Consider the following 18,572-nt stretch of genomic DNA (forward strand, 5'->3'; position numbering starts at 1 on the left):
TCAAGACTTACGGTCATTTGAAACATCACTGCACATCATAATGGCAGCTACAGTTTCCATCTTAAAGATCTAAAAAATATATTTTGGAATGGCCAGATTAAAAAGCTAAACGGGCCGCATTAATTTGCCCAGGTCTGTTCTATATAGAGCATAATTAAAGGTCATTGACCTGACTTACTCATGTTGTCCACTGGACATAATAACAGCAATAATAATGTCATACTATTAAATTGAAAGCAATTATCAAACTCATGACGTTTAGCGGGCCAAATTGCAGACGTCGGCGGACCACACTTGGCTCGCGGGCCGTAGTTTGGCTACCCCTGATGTAGATGATTAAGGACAGAACCCTAGGTCTCTGTGTTAGATCAATGGATCTCTGCAAGTTCATGGTTCTTTTTTTGCATGCAGGTTTTAATAATTACTGAGGACCCACAGAAGTCCGGTGAAGAAGAGGATAAAGCAGGAATCTCCCGATGAATCCTTACCTGTGATGCTCCCTCTTGACGGGGGCCACCTCCTCCCTTGTCTGCCTCCATCGGTGCCTCTCTTAGCTCCTTCACTCACACACACACACATACACATACACACACACACACACACACACACACATACACACGCACACACTGCGCTTCTGCTCATGGTCCTTGGCCTACGCTCCTCAGTTGCCGTTCCAGTCCCAGTAGACCATGAAGAGGCCCAAACAGCAGCAGACGGGGCCCCTGAGCTTCCTCAACTTCTTCAGTCGAAAGCCCAAATCGGAACCGAGGCCCGAAAGAATGTGGAGGTCCAGCCCAAAGAGGAAGTAGCCATCACCCTCACCCTGAGCGAACACCCAGAGCCGGTAAGAATTACATATTAATTTTTAGCTTCCTTTAATGTATTTATTCTTGCTGAAAGCAACTATTATTTTCACTTTGCTCAAAAAATTTTGTCGTTTTTTCCCCCATTCAAACTACATAATTTGCCACTAAAATATATTTCAGAATGATGCTGAGAGAGGGCCACATAGTAGAGGCTGGAGATCATTAACTTCAGACGGCTCAGCTGCTGTCTGCTCAGTTACAGCCCAAATCCATTAGAGTGTTTATTTAATTAATTGGTCATTTGCCTAAATGATGTTGCCAGGCAACCAAAGTCGACTGAGCACCTGCAGTGAGTACTCATGTCCCCAAGATAGACACTTGAGGACATTTCTTCCATCAATGGTGGTGAAAATTAATAATTCATTTTGGTATTAATAATGTTAATATTATTGTATCAGTTTGTATAAATGTTTGCTATTGTAACTTCACTGTTGTAATTGTATACAACTACAATTACAATTGTAAAATTACAATTGTATTATATTGTAATTTTACTGTTAATTACCTATTGTTTTAACAGCATACTTACTGTACAAGAGTGTTTCTTAGTTGTATGCCAAAAAAGATCTGTTTATGGGCCGCAGCGGTACTTAGTTGTAATACACTTTTCTACCACTTGTGGCTGTGATGAAAATATCCAACAGAATAAGCCTGGAGTTAGTCATTGAGATGTTTGTTGAGCGCAAAAATTATGACTAAAGTAGTGAAGTTATCTCTTCATTTGCACTTTAATTTTATTGACAGTTTAGTTAAGAAACATATTCATCAATAATTCAGTTTATGTACTTTAGCACAACATAATTGTTTGTACATTTATTGTTCGTCAGTGCTCCTTCTTATGCAATGTATTTGGTTCGTACTTATTTTTCTAATCACCTGACCTAAGCTTATGGTTTATGTGTTCAATAAATAGAATCATTGTGATTAGCACATGGTTTCATAACATTTGACAAGGTTGTAAACTATAAGTAGGTTATGTATGATTGTATGAATGCTCCAAAGCACTCGCACAGATGGTTTTCTACACCAAAATGCATCTATTTATTATTATTCTTCTTCTCCAGATTTTGGCGCTCTACCTTCCACATTTTTCATCCAATTCAAACCGTTCCAACTTCAAACTGTTCAGCCTATCCAGGAATCGTGAGCTTACCCTTGACAAATTCCAAAAATTCCAGATTTCCCAGGATTCCCAGTTTTCCGGTACATTTTTCCCATTTAAAATGAATTGTCAATTTTTCAAACTTCCACAATTCCCACATTTTCAGCCCATTCAAACCATTCCACACCCAACACATTGAACTCATCCTGGACATTGAAACTATAATTTTTCCACGTTCAACAAATTTCCAGGAATTCCTGTTTTGTTTTTTTAACCCTATTTCCAACCTTTTTTGTTTGACTACTCTTTTTCTTTTTGTCATCGTATTTCAACCGTTCCCCTGTCAACACATTTTTCTGAGTCAGGACAAAAAACCAAGTTGGTTTAGGAACTAGAAACATTCCTGTTTTTCCCGAAATTCCATAATACAATTTCTCAAATAAAAAACTGTTACTACTACAGCATTTCTTGACCGATTTAAACAATTCCAACTCCAACCAATTCAGGTCATTCAGGATATTCATGCTCCTAATAATTTCAAACCTAATAAAAAAAAATCCCGCTTTTCTAAAAATGAATTGGACATTTTTCTAAGTTGCACAATTCCCACATTTTTCAACCTATTCAAACCATTCAACATCAACACATTCAACTCATCCTGGACTTTCAAACCAACACTTTCCCAAGTTCCAAACCAAATTCCGTTTTTCCTGGAAATTCAAACTCTTCAACATTCAAACCATCTCAACATTCAAACTATTCTTCCATTCATACTACATTCTGTCAGCATTTCAGTTTATCTTCAGCAGTGGAGCATTCACACGCAATTCCTTCAGGAATTGCCTCATTTAGTTAAGAGTAGGATCACTAATCATGTAAATGCTTTGGAGCATTCACACAATTAGTGATCTATTTATTAAACTTCTTCAACTTCTTCTTCTTCTTCTCTAGATTTTGGCGCACTCTACCTTCCACATTTTTTACCCGATTCAAACCGTTCCAACTTCAAACTATTCAGCCTATTCGGGAATCGCGGGCTTTCCCTTGACAAATTCCAAAAATTCCCAGATTTCCCAGAATTCCAGGTTTTCTGGGTCATTTTTCCCATTCAAAATGAATTGTCCATTTTTCAAACTTCCACCATTTCCACATATTTCAACCTATTCAAACCATTCCACATCCAACACATTCCACCATTCTGGAAATTTAAACTACTTTTTTTCCAAGTTCATAAAAATTCCAGGATTTTAGACTTAGACTTAGACTTACACAAACTTTAATGATCCACAAGGGAAATTGTTGAACACAGTAGCTCAGTTACAATGATGGAAAGGACAATGCAGGTATAAATAGACTAATATAGCCATAAAAAAAAATCTAACATATATACAAATATATACATAATATGTGTACAGAATAATTTATATACAGATATATTATATTATGTCTATAACATATATACAATATAAACCAATGACCATGTACAATATTACATATATACAGTATATATATGACAGCAGCAGCATAAAATAGAGAGTAGGTCCAGCAGGAAATAGAAAATAGACATTATAAACATTATAAATAAAGAGAAGTAGCTAACATGTCAGGTATCAGGTAATAGGCAGATGTCATCTATTGCTGTATGGCGAGTGATTATATAGCTGGATGGAGTACGGAATGAAGGAGTTCTTGAATCACACAGTGCAGGAAGGAAGTTGAAGGAGCCTGTTGGAGTATGAGCTCCGCTGTCCCTTAATTGTCAGGTGGAGTGGATGGGCAGGATTGTCCATGATGGCGAGCAGTTTGTCCAGTGTCCTCCTGTCCCTCACTGACACAAACGCCTCCAACTGCGTGCCAATAGTTTGGCCGGCTTTCTGGATCAGTTTATCAATCCGGTTTGAGTCCCTTTTGCTGGTGCTGCTCCCCCAACAAACCACTGCAAAGTACAGTGCACTGGCCACAACAGACTGATAAAATATCTCCAACAGCTTGCTGCACACATTAAAGGACCTAAGCTTCCTCAGGAAAAAGAGTCTGCTCATGCCCTTCTTGTAAACAGCTTTGCAGTTGTACTTCCAGTCCAGTCTGCTGTTCAAGTGGACTCCCATGTACTTGTACTGCTCCACTACTGCCACCTCCCGGCCCTGGATCTTGATGGGCTCCACCGGGGTCACTCTCTTCCTGAAGTCGATGACCAGCTCCTTGGTCTTGTCCACATTAAGGACCAGATGGTTCGCCTGAGACCACTCCACAAAGTCAGCGATCAGTGTCCTGTACTCCAATTCCCGTCCCTCTCTGATACACCCGACCACAGCAGAGGCATCAGAGTATTTCTGCAGGTGGCAGGACCTGGAACTATACTGGAAGTCTGAGGTGTACAGGGTGAACAGGAAAGGAGACAGGACGGTCCCCTGTGGAGCACCTACACCACTGACCACAGTATCCGACAGGGAGCTCCCCAGTCGCACAAACGGGGGCCTGTCAGACAAGTAATCAGTGATCCAGGAGACAATGGATGAACTGACACCCATCCTGAGCAACTTGTCACTCATCAGAATTGGCTGAATGGTGTTAAAGGCACTGGAGAAATCAAAAAACATGATCCTCACAATGCCCCTCCCACCATCAAGGTGAGAGTGAGCATGATGCAGCAGGTAGATAACAGCATCGTCCACTCCTACATGGGGCTGATATGCAAACTGTAGAGGATCCAGGGAAGGAGCCAACAGAATTCCTGGTTTTCCAAAGCCCTATTTCCACCCTTTTTTTCTGGTGACTACTCCTTGCACATTTTTCAACCCACTTCAACCGTTCCACCGTCAAAACATTCTTCTTAATCAGAACAAAAAAACGAAGTTATTTTTTAACTGGAAAAATTCCCGGTTTTCCTGAAATTCCAGGAATTCCGTAATACCATTTCTCAATTCAACATTTTACTACTTTTAATATTTTATGACCGATTTGAAACATTCCAACACCAACCATTTCAACTCATTGAAACCATTCAAGTGTTTTACCATTTTCCAAAAAATTCCCGCTTTTCCCGAAATTCCTATTGAAGTCAATGAGACATTATGCAAAGTTCGACAACTCCCACATTTTTCATCTGATTCAAACTGTTCCAACTTCAAAATATTCAGCTTGTTTGGGAATTGTGTGCTCTACTTCAACAATTCTAAAAAAAAAAAAATTCCAGGATTTCAGTTAAACTTTAGCATTGGAGCTAGGGCTGGGCGATATGGCCTTTTTTTAATATGTAACGATACACGATATATATCTCGATATTTTGCCTTAGATGATGCATATAATCACAGCAGTATGATGATTCTATGTGTCTACATTAAAACATTCTTGTTCATACTGCATTAATATACAGTATGCTCATTTTAAACTTTCATGCAGAGAGGGAAATCACAACTAAGTGAATTGACCAAAAGTGTATTTATTAAACAGTTATGAAGCAGTGGCACAAACATTCATGTCATTTCAAAACAGAAAGTGCAAGATTGTCAGACATTTTAAAACAAGCTATGAGTGCACTTTTGTGCATGATGTCACTAAGATGACATATCAAAACAACACTAAATTAAAGTGCACCTTTTGTACAGAACGCCACTACAATAGGTTAAAACAAATAAAGTGCACTTTTGTGCATTATGTCACACAAGATATTTCAATAACTGTCAAATAAAAATGAGCTGCATAATAGGAAATCAAATTGTGTACGTCCTTCGCTATGTGGTAGGTTCCAGTGGACGTTATCTCTTTCTGTTGTGGACTATTTTTTTCATACGGTGTTGATGTGGAAATGGTTGCCTCTGCATTTTGTTGTTGTGGCACCGAACGGAGATGTTGACTTGGGAGTAAGCACTCTTCATTCTCTAGCAGGTGACTTTTCAAATGATGCTACATATTAGCAGTGTTATGGTATTTATTTATTTTTGTTTCTTTTTTTTGTCATAAAGAAATACAATCATGTGTGCTTATGGACTGTATCCCTGCAGACTGTATTGATCTATATTGATATATAATATATATATTGTGTTTTTTATGTTGATTTACTAAAAAAAATTAAAAAAATAAAACACTTTTTTTTTTTTTTTTCTTGTGCGGCCCGGTACCAATCGGTCCACCGACCGGTACCGGGCCGCGGCCCGGTGGTTGGGGACCACTGCCTTAAGAGACAAATCTGTTTTAATTCACAGTAATTTGTTGACTATTATTATGTGTATGATTACTGTGAAATAACAGTTAAATGCTGTGAAATAGAAGGCCTTTGTAATTTTTACAGTTACTGTACACGTAAATTTTGCAATTACTATTTTGATTACCGCATTTAATGTGAAAAAATACTGTTAAATGTTGTGAAATCCTGGTAAATTTTTACAGTGTACAATGAGAAACAATCTAACAAGTATTTGCTACCATAATTTCCCTGTTTTGATCTTGGCGGAAGCCCGTTTAGGCAGAAAAACCTTGAATGTATTGTGAAAATGTGTCCTCCGTAGGAATTCACAACAGAAGATGCTGCAGAATCCAAAGTTCCCGGAGGCGAAGGAGTAGGCACTGAGCCGGTGGAGGGCGGTGCAGCGGCGGCGTCGGCGGCGGCTGCTCCAAGCTGCACCGACGTCCTGTCGCTCTCCTCGTCCAGCCAGGACCAGCAGGTGGACGAGCACCTGGAGGAGTGTCCCTTATGCCTGCTCAGCCAGCCGCGTTGCAGCTTCCCTCAACTTACCACCTGCTCCCACCGCACCTGCTCCGACTGTCTGCGTCAGTACCTACGCATCGAGATATCTGAGAGCCGGGTGGGCATCGCGTGCCCGCAGTGCCCTGAAACCCTGGCGCCGCTTGACGTGCGCGCCATCCTGGATGACGGGGCGCTGCTGGAAAGGTTTGAGGAGTACCATCTGAGGCGTTTCCTGGCTGCTGACCCTGACACACGGTGGTGTCCGGCCCCTGACTGCAGGTGAGAACCCGTCTGGGTACAACACAGAAGCCCTTTTTACACAACACACTGTAACAGCTGTTTCATTCCACGACAGAGCTCGTAACTCAAAACATTCATGTGTCAAATTGGCCCCGCCCATTGAAATTAATTTAAATAAAGTAAATCCATGCTTTGCCCTCCCAAAACACCACAATTTTAACATGCAACAAACCTTTTAATAAAAAAAATACTTATAGATATGAAAAACATTGCAACAGTACCGTATTTTCCAGACTATAGAGTGCACGGGTATATAAGCCGTAACCACTATTTATTAGGGAAAAAAACACATTTTCCCATCTGTTAGCTGTAAGCCACAGATATATATGTTGTGAAGTTAGTATTTTTTACAGAAAGATTTTGTAAATGCTTATTTACATACCTTAATTGTCTCCAAACGGTGCCTGTAACACGGCAGTAAAACGGTTGATTAAACAAAACAGAAGTCATCGTCATGGACCCATTAGCTGCGGAAGGTAGCTCTCCAATCAGCTAAACAGACTCAATAACTCCATGGTGACGTTATGGTGAATTTACTGAAAAATGTGTGAAACAATACAAAAAGAATGCCATTGTAAGTTAATAATATTAACGCAGACACTTATAAATGTGTTAGCATATTAGCTGATGCTAACGACGCTAGCTTCATTACATTACAATAGCATGTACAAATATGCATGAAAACACTCTTACAGACATCACACGTGGGAGAGTTTAGTAATTATGAATTGTTTTAATTATATTGTAAAACTTACGAACATTGCTTAGAGTGATGAATGAAAAAAACATGCGAGTAGGAACGCTATGGACGACTCTAAGATGGAATGGCACTTGTACTTGCTTTAAAGCACCTGCAGTGAGCAAACTCGTCCAAAAGATGATGCCGTAGCACAAACAATAACACACCTTTTCAGCAGTTGTGTTTAAACAATATGGCCGCTAGCGGAAAAAAATCGATAAATTAGCCGCAGGGTTCAAAGCATAGGAATAAAGTTGCGGTTTATAGTCCGTAATATTACAGTATGTACTACAAACAGCTACAGTTGTTTTATGAAATAATGTAATAATATTGTTCTGCATTTACCTTGGCGGCAGACTTTTGTCTGTGTCTGTTTCTCTGTTGTATAACAATAGGAACTAGAAATGTGATGTGTTAGCGAACGAATCGAGCCTTTTAAAAGCTCATTTCAAGGTGCCATATGTACTAATGTGGCCAGAAATAGTACTGCAATCACGGTCAAAATTCTGTAGTCCCCTCCCACTCTCCATGACTGAGGTTGCCAGATACGCAGCCGAATCCTACTCCAAGGAACTTCAAATGACAATCGGCGAGTCCTACGCTGTAGGTTTCTCTTGTTCATGCTTCTTGCAAGATGGTTTACTAAGTAATTATGCCACATTTTACTGATGTCCGTTAGCCAAATGTATTTGTAAAGTTATGCAGCAATATTTTAGTCGGGAGTATCAGCGTATCAGCATAATGAGAAGGAAATAGGCACTGACACTACCCATATCCACATAGGTTTTATTTGTCAAAAATATATTTTGCCCTGTCAGATGGATGACACATCGACATACAGGCTAACGGGCATATATTTCCCCCGTTAGCCTGTATGTCGATATGTCATTGACCAGGCCAGCATGCTAAGCATTCGTTGCAGGAACATACAAGCTTTGTTAGACAAGATCATAGACTGTATTGGACAATATAGTTTACATACCAAATGTCAATTTCCATTTATTACAAGTAATAAGAAAACGTAAATGCCTTACATACCTCGGTATCAAGGAGGAAATTAGCAAGTTTGGCGCCAGATGAAAAAATCTTCTCCGCTTTCAATCGACTCCATCTTCCAAAGGCATACAAATCCTCGTTTTGTTCCTGGCTTTGTCATGAATAAGTTGACAATTGTAACGAGACCTTTTAGATTTACTAAGGTCTGACATGTTTAGTAACTTTACCAGTGGCTGTAGCTAGACGAAGATGGCGGTGTGTAACTGGCAACCTGGATGTGACACACTCACAGACTTTCTAATTGGTGAAACGGTGGAGGGCGGGGCATCAAAATGAAAACAATAACAATATTTCGGGACTGTAAATCTAATTATGAAATGAGCATATCCCAGCTGAACTAATGTTATCAGTTATCAAGGTATTAGAAAATAACATGATTTATTAATGCCTTTTGACATATCAGGGCCATTTAATAATGACTTGACATGAAATTATTACATATGGATCCTTTAAGTAAGCGAGCCGTTCGTTTAGGAGATGTTTTTTACGCTATGCTGATACAGCATCACCTGCTGGCAACTGGAACTAGAAAATGAATCAAAGGAAGCATAGCAGCATTTGGATTCATAAAAAAAAATAATGATGTATTTTTTTAAATTTGATTAAAATTGTTTTTATTAGTTGTTTTTTTAAATTAGGATTCTCTTTTCTGGTTTATTGATCTGAAGTAGTTCAATTATTTCATTATTTTATTCATACTTTTATTATATTTTTTTGTATTGTTTAAATATTCTTGTGCTACAAGGTTTTTTTCAGAGTGAAAATTGTAAATAAGGACGTCACTGTCAAAGCCTAGGGATATGGCTCCACTTTATGGAATGTTTACAATGAAAACACTAAGAACATTTTTAATTAATGATTTCCACCAATAGATTAATATTTGGAGAGATTAAAATTATTCTGATCCATATTTTATCATATAACTGCTACGAGTGATTGTTTCTTTGATTTAAAAAAAATAAACAAATAACTATAATAACAACTATAAAGAGCCAGTCTTTTGAACGGCGCTTTGAAAGGAACAGCTCCTCTTGATCCGGTTCCCTTCAAAGAGCCATAAATCCCATCTTTAATCGGAACTAGGAAATCGATGTTTATGTTACACACGGACCTCCTTGACAGACCGGAGTGGCCAGAGTTTATAAGTGTGTCTGTGTACCAAAGGTAATGCTCCACCATCCACTTTGTTAAGTCAGGAACAGACAGAACAAACTGAAACACAGCATCTGCTCAATATTTTTATGAATAAATGTTAGTTGTTTGGATGTTTTTTGGCTGCATGCAGGGCTGACTTGCTGGTTTGTTTTTCTGATTCGGTCGTCCACTTCTTCACCTTCGCAGTAACTTTTTTAGTTCCTGTGGTTGGAGGGCAAGATTGTGTCGATCTCTGAGCAACTGTCAAATCAAAATGTATGTTGTTTCCTGTAAAGACGACGCGGAAACAGTAACGTGTAACAATATATCAACTCTAACGGCACAATACCGTGGCAAATACTACTTCAATTGGCGACAGGATGGGCTCGTAACTCAAATTATGCTCGCGACTTAAAGCATAACAAAAAGCAGAGACCGCTCTTATCTCAAATTACTCGTAAATTGTGGTATACGTGTGGATATCACTGTATACTGTAATAGAGCGGCAAACCCATGTCTTTTTTTAAATACAGCAGGAGTTTTAATGTTGTCAAAGCTCTCTGTCCAGAGGCGAGCACCTGTCACATGCTGAGTTTGTCATTGAACAACCTAATAGACCAGACCTGGGCAAATTAAGGCCCGTTAAGCTTTTCAATCTGGCCCGCCGGACATTCCCTAATATTTTTTTTTAGATCTTTAAGATGGAAACTGTAGCTGCCATTATGATGTGCAGTGATGTTTTCAAATGACCGTAAGTCTTGAACTATACAAAGTATTTCAATGGTTGGAATCTGCGCTTTTGCATGATATACTAGTTACTATGGTAATCTAATTAGTTACTATGGTAATCTAAGTCACAGCAGCTCAGACCAGGCACCAAGCAGTGTGGGTGGGGAGCGTTTCCACAGAGTGTTTCCAGAGCGGCCAGCCTGAAATGCGGGTGTCAGGGACAGACATGGAAGGAGATATTTTTTTAAAGTTCTGCAAGAAAAGTGATATTATATCAGATTGTAGGTGGGGTCTTTTTTACCCTTCGCATTCATATTTTGCCGTGTTTGTTGCATTTTTGTTGTGTTTCGCTTGATTGTAAATAATGTCGATCGAGAAGTGGTGTGAGAAGTAAAAGAGGAGCGACGTTCATATATTGTCAATATTCAGTGTTTTAAGTTAAGTTAAAGTACTAATGATCGTCACACACACACTAGGTGTGGCAAAATTATTCTCTGCATTTGACCCATCACCCTTGATCACCCCCTGGGAGGTGAGGGGAGCAGTGGGCAGCATTGTTCATAGTTAATGTTGTAAATCCCACATTCTTTATTTTCATGTACATTCTGGGTGTCTCATTCAGTAGAAAATGTAAAATTCCATTCCGTTTTTTAAGGCGGTCTGTCCATAACGTTTTTAGCATTCAATCAGACATTATTGTTAGGTTTTGTATTAGTGTTCCTAAAAATAGGACCCAAACAAACACATATTGTACAGCAGATTGTCACAGTTTATATTAGTGTGTGTGTGCGTGCGTATATTTATATCCATCCATCCATCCATTTTCTACCACTTGTCCCTTTCGGGGTCGCGGGGGGTGCTGGAGCCTATCTCAGCTGCATTCGGGCGGAAGGCGGGGCACACCCTGGACAAGTTGCAGGGCCAACACAGATAGACAGACACCATTCCCACTTACATTCACACACTAGGGCCAATTTAGTGTTGCCAATCAACCTATCCCCAGGTGCATGTCTTTGGAGGTGGGAGGAAGTCGGAGTACCCGGAGGGAACCCACGCAGTCACGGGGAGAACATGCAAACTCCCGAGATCCCGAGCCCGAGATTGAACTCAGGACTACTCAGGACCTTCGTATTATATATATATATATATATATATATATATATATATATATATATATATATATATATATATATATATATATATATATATATATATATATATATATATATATATATATATATATATATATATATATATATATATATAAATATGTATATATATATATATATATATATATATATATATATATATATATATATATATATATTAGGGGTGTGGGAAAAAATCGATTCGAATTCGAATTGCGATTCTCACGTTGTGCGATTCAGAATCGATTCTCATTTTTAAAAAATCTATTTTTTTATTTATTTATTTTTTTCTAAATGTATGTACTTTTTTTATTTATTTATTTTTTAATTAATCAATCCAACAAAACAATACACAGTAATACCATAACAATGCAATCCAATTCCAAAACCAAACCCGACCTAGCAACACTGCAATAAACAGAGCAATTGAGAGGAGACACAGACACGACACAGAACAAACCAAAAGTAGTGAAACAAAAATGAATATTATCAACAAAAGTATCAATATTAGTTACAATTTCAACATAGCAGTGATTAAAAATTCTTCATTGACATTATCATTAGATATTTATAAAAATAAAAAGAACAATAGTGTCACAGTGGCTTACACTTGCATCGCATCTCATAAGCTTGACAACACACTGTGTCCAATATTTTCACAAAGATAAAATAAGTCATATTTTTGGTTCATTTAATAGTTAAAACAAATTTTCATTATTGCAATCAGTTGATAAAACATTGTCCTTTACAATTATAAAAGCTTTTGATAAAAATCTACTGCTTTGCTTGCATGTCAGCAGACTGGGGTAGATCCTGCTGAAATCCTATGTATTGAATGAATAGAGAATCCCTTTGAATCGGGAAAAAATCGTTTTTGATCGAGAATCGTGTTGAATTGAAAAAAAAAATTTGATTTTTAATCGAATCGTGATCCCAAGAATCGATATTGAATCGAATCGTGGGACACCCAAAGATTCACAGCCCTAATATATATATATATATATATATATATATATATATATATATATATATATATATATATATATATATGTATAAATATACCAGACACATTTTTTCTCTTAATGTGGCCCATGCCTGAATAGACGTAGCTTGGATAAGTGAAGTCTGCCTAGCAACAAGTGGCCAATCAAACAGGAAAACGATTTCGATGATGCAATGGGTTGTTTTTTGCTGACACAGACTGGTTTGTCACACCACAAGCACCGCTACTACTTGTTGCGGTTCTTGAGCGCAAAAAAAATCAATAGCATGCAACCTTGTGTTAAAAATAATATGTCTTCAAATAAATGTGGATTATAGAACAGTTTTGTGCATTTGCATGGCTTCCACACGCGCAAGTTTTATTCACTGTGTTACCATAGCGACGTAACAGGAGATTATGTCTGCTTTAATAGCCATAAATCCTGTTAATTTGTGCATAATCCACAGTTTTAGGCATTGTTGTACTGGATTGCAATCTGTTTGTGGCATTGTGGGGATGACGGGGGCTTGATGATGTCATCCTCTAATTTGCATAACAGGCAATGGCACGTTCGTAAGAAATTTTGTAGATGCATTATGGGACAAAAAGTTGTATGGAACCACTGCTGGTTTAGTTTTAATGTTCAAATGCTGTAAATATTTACTTTGTTCAAAGAGTAGCTGGGAGCTAAAATAAGGGAAGTGCTTGGCCCGGGAATCACACAAGGTTATTTTTACTTGATCGTTAATCACACAGCCTTATGAATATGAAGAAGACGTGTTAATGTTCCCTCAGAGGAGTCTAGATCAGACATCAAAGGCTCTTGGTTATGATCACAAGGAGTCAGCCCTGCCCATCAGCACTATGAGCCAATAACAAAAAAATGCTAATTACAACTTAGTGCATCCCGAAAGTATTCACAGCGCTTCACTTTTTTAACACTTGTTATGTTACAGCAGGGGTGTCGAACACGGTTACACCGAGGGCCACATCGCAGTTATGGCTGCTTATTTAAGAGGGCAGCTTGTAATCGTATATGATTTATGAATATAAATGTATAAGAATTCACCTCATGATATTATAAAATCAATTATATTTGTAATATATACACTGTAAAAATAAATAAAAAATCAGTGAAAAAAACAACAAAAACTGGCAGCTGAGTTGCCACAACTTAACTGTAAAATTTATGATGGTTTTTACAGCATATTACTGTAAATGGAAAAATGGTACTATAGTATTTTTTTTAACTGTAAAATATATTGTCATTTCTACAGTGTACAATTTGATGAATAACTTGCTTTGATATAACTCAAGCAGATATTTATTTTGTTTTAATTTTAAAACATTTGAAATTAATGATAGTATTATATTTGTTGCATTATTAGATAATACAGTTTAAAATATACTCAATAGCATGCAATACATGTATTTCTGTCTGTCACAATGAAAAGATTGTATTTAGTCAATGATAAAATGCTTTATTGACTTATATTATTTCAGGGCTTTCGTGGGCCGCATTAAATGAAGTGGCGGGCCAAATCTGGCCTTTAGTTTGACACCTGTATGTTACAGCCTTATTTCAAAATGGAATACATTCTCCTTTCTCCTCAAAATTCTACACACCCTGAGATCGGTAGGTTGGAGTTCAAATCCCAGCCGAGTCATACCAAAGACTATAAAAATGGGACCCATTACCTCCCTGCTTGGCACTCAGCATCAAGGGTTGGAGTTGGGGGTTAAATCACCAAAATGATTCCCGGGCGCGGCGCCGCTGCTGCCCACTGCTCCCCAAGGGGATGGGTCAAATGCAGAGGACAAATTTCACCACATCTAGTGTGTGTGTGACAATCATTGGTACTTTAATCTTTAATCTTAAAACAACCCCCATAATGACAATGGACTTTTTTGCAAATGTATTAAAAATAAAGAAATTCCAGGGTGTACACCGCCTTCCGCCCAAATACAGCTGAGATAGGCTCCAGCACCCCCCGCGACTCCAAAAGGGACAAATGGATGGATGGCACATGTACATGAGCATTCACGGCCTTCCCATGAAGCTCAAAAATGAGCTCAGGGGCATCTTGTTTCAACTGAGATGATCGTACAGCTTAATTGGAGATCCACCTGTGGTAAATTCAGTTGGTTGGACTTGATTTGGAAAGGCACCCACCTGTTTACTATATATAAGGTCCCACATTGACGGTGCATGGCAGAGCACAAACCAAGCATGAAGTCGAAGGGATTGTCTGTAGACCTTCGAGAAAGGATTGTCTCGAAATGGAAGAAGTTGGAACCACCAGGACTCTTCCTAAAGCTGGCCAGCCGTCTAAACTGAGCGATCGGGGGAGAAGGACTCTAGTCAGGGAGGTGACCAAGAACACGAGACAAAGACTGGCGTCATGTTTAGAGAAAACCAGGCACAGCTCATCACCAGGCCAATACTATCCCTACAGTAAAGCATGGTGGTGGCAGCATCATGCTGTGGGGATGGTTTTTCTGCGACAGGAACTGGGAGACTAGCCATGATAGAGGGAAAGATTAATGCAGCATTGTACAGAGACATCTTGGATGAAAACCTGCCCCAGAGCACTCTTAAACTTAGACTGGGGCAGCGTTTCATCTTTCAGCAAGCACACAGCCAAGATATCAAAGAAATGGCTTCAGGACAACTCTGTAAATGTCCTTGAGTGGCCCTGCCAGAGCACAGACTTGAATCCCATTGAACATCTCTGGAGAGATCTGAGACGCTTCCCATCCAACCTGATGGAGCTTGAGGGGTGCTGCCAAGGGGAAACTGCCCAAAGATAGGTGTGCCAAGCTTGTGGCATCGTATTCAAAAAGACTTGAGTGTGTAATTGCTGCCAAAGGTGCATCAACAAAGTATTGTGCAAAGGCCGTGACTACTTATGTATTTCTTAGTTTTTTATTTGTAAAAAAATGTCTACATAAAACTTCTACATATTGTTAATATGGGGTATTGTGTGTAGAATTTTCAGGACAAAATGTATTTATTCCATTTTAGAATATGGCTGTAACACAGATAAATGTGATGCACAGTATATTGTGCATGTGTACCTGATCCAGTGTCTCCCTACCCACTCCACTACAGCTATGCAGTCATCGCTTATGGCTGCGCCGAGTGTCCCAAGCTGAGCTGTGGCCGCGATGGATGCGACACGGAGTTCTGCTACCACTGTCGCCAGCTCTGGCACCCCAACCAGACATGCGACCAGGCCCGACGTCAGCGAGCACGCCACGGCTCGGGCAGTAAGGACGCCTCGGCTCTGTACGTCTTCAACGAGGAGGGCGGAGGAGGTGGGAACTGCTTAACATTTACTTCTATAGTAGGCGTAAATGTTGTATAGCAGGCGAGCTACTTTTCAATTGACCAAATCGAGGGGAAATACCTCATTCATACATATCATTTATATTTATTTATTTATGAAAGATACATTTTTGTAAACAAGTTAAAGGTGTTTAATGATAACACAAGCATGTTTAACACATATAGATTCCTTTCTTTCATAAAGACAAGAATATAAGTTGGTGTATTACCTGATTCTGATGACTTGCATTGATTGGAATCAGACACTTCAAGAGCTAGTCACCTGAAATGGGTTTCACTTCACAGGTGTGCTTGAAGATCATCCAGAGAATGCCATCAGTATGCAAGCAGTAATCAGAGCAAAGGGTGGCTATTATGAAGAAACTATAATACAAAACATGTTTTCAGTTATTTCACCTTTTTTTGTTAAGTACATAACTCCACATGTGTTCATTCATAATCAATCTACAATGTAAATAGTCATGAAAATAAAGAAAACACATTGAATGAGGAGAAGTTGTGTCCAAACCTTTGGCCTGTACTGTATATATATATATATATATATATATATATATATATATATATATATATATATATATATATATGTATATATATATATATATATATGTATATATATATATATATATGTATATATATATATATATATATATATATATATATATATATATATATATATATATATATATATATATATATATATATATATATATATATATATATATATATATATATGTATACACTACCGTTCAAAAGTTTGGGGTCACCCAAACAATTTTGTGGAATAGCCTTCATTTTTAAGAACAAGAATAGACTGTCGAGTTTCAGATGAAAGTTCTCTTTTTCTGGCCATTTTGAGCGTTTAATTGACCCCACAAATGCGATGCTCCAGAAACTCAATCTGCTCAAAGGAAGGTCAGTTTTGTAGCTTCTGTAACGAGCTAAACTGTTTTCAGATGTGTGAACATGATTGCACAAGGGTTTTCTAATCATCAATTAGCCTTCTGAGCCAATGAGCAAACACATTGTACCATTAGAACACTGGAGTGATAGTTGCTGGAAATGGGCCTCTACCCACCTATGTAGATATTGCACCAAAAACCAGACATTTGCAGCTAGAAGTCATTTACCACATTAGCAATGTATAGAGTGTATTTCTTTAAAGTTAAGACTAGTTTAAAGTTATCTTCATTGAAAAATAAGGACATTTCAATGTGACCCCAAACTTTTGAACGGTAGTGTATATATATATATATATATATATATATATATATATATATATATATATATATATATATATATATATATATATATATATATATATATATATATATAAATAATGGGGGCAGCATGGTGGGACAGGGGTTAGTGCATGTGCCTCACAATACGAAGGTCCTGAGTAGTCCTGGGTTCAATCCCGGGCTCGGGATCTTTCTGTGTGGAGTTTGCATGTTCTCCCCGTGACTGCGTGGGTTCCCTCCGGGTACTCCGGCTTCCTCCCACCGCCAAAAACATGCACCTGGGGATAGGTTTATTGGCAACACTAAATTGGCCCTAGTGTGTGAATGTGAGTGTGAATGTTGTCTGTCTATCTGTGTTGGCCCTGCGATGAGATGGCAACTTGTCCAGGGTGTACCCTGCCTTCCGCCCGAATGCAGCTGAGATAGGCTCCAGCACCCCCCGCGACCCCAAAAGGGACAAGCGGTAGAAAATGGATGGATGGATATATATAATGTGTGTGTATGATGCAGCACCAACTAAGTATAACATGATGACTCTCCCAACGGCGTGGCACGGTTGGGAGAGTGGCCGTGCCAGCAACCTGAGGGTTCCTGGTTCAATCCCCACCTTCTACCAACCTCGTCAAGTCCGTCGTGTCCTTGAGCAAGACACTTCACCCTTGCTCCTGATGGGTTGGGGTTAGCGCCTTGCATGGCAGCTCCCGCCATCAGTGTGTGAATGTGTGTGTGAATGGGTGAATGTGGAAATAGTGTCAAAGCGCTTTGAGTACCTTGAAGGTAGAAAAGCGCTATACAAGTATAACCCATTTACCATTTAACCCATTTACCATAACATTTTTGTTCTCATAACATATACAACCTTTTTTTAATATATTTTTTAAAGTCACAACTTTCTTTCTTTTGTGTCCTAATACCACTGACCTAATTTAAGCAGTAATTATAATAATGATACAATATCTACTTCTATATAAAATACAGGCCAAACAATTGGACACACCTTCTCATTCAATGCGTTTTCTTTATTTTATTTTATTTTAACATTGTAGATTGTCACTGAAGGCATCAAAACTATGAATTAACACATGTGGAGTTATGTACTTAACAAAAAAAGGTGAAATAACTGGATTTATATTCTAGTTTCTTCAAAATAGCCATCCTTTGGTCTGATTACTTTTTTGCACACTCTTGGCATTCTCTCGATGAGCTTCGAGCACACTTGTGAAGTGAAAACCATTTCAGGTG

The 18,572-nt window shown here is 38.4% G+C and overlaps 1 protein-coding gene across 2 annotated transcripts in view; it reads left to right on the top strand.

The window, feature by feature from the left end:
- si:ch211-278j3.3 (E3 ubiquitin-protein ligase RNF19B) overlaps window positions 1–18,572 on the top strand; it is a 96,697-nt gene that overhangs the window by 62,988 nt on the left and 15,137 nt on the right. For both annotated transcript variants that reach the window (XM_062035005.1, XM_062035006.1), the window contains 3 exons: window positions 412–844; window positions 6,477–6,934; window positions 15,856–16,061. In XM_062035005.1, the coding sequence (XP_061890989.1) occupies window positions 494–844; window positions 6,477–6,934; window positions 15,856–16,061 (1,015 nt within the window). In that variant the 5' untranslated portion in view covers window positions 412–493. The remainder of the gene's footprint in view (window positions 1–411; window positions 845–6,476; window positions 6,935–15,855; window positions 16,062–18,572) is intronic.

Source organism: Entelurus aequoreus, linkage group LG23 (genome assembly GCF_033978785.1).
Source record: "Entelurus aequoreus isolate RoL-2023_Sb linkage group LG23, RoL_Eaeq_v1.1, whole genome shotgun sequence".
NCBI lineage: Eukaryota > Metazoa > Chordata > Actinopteri > Syngnathiformes > Syngnathidae > Entelurus > Entelurus aequoreus.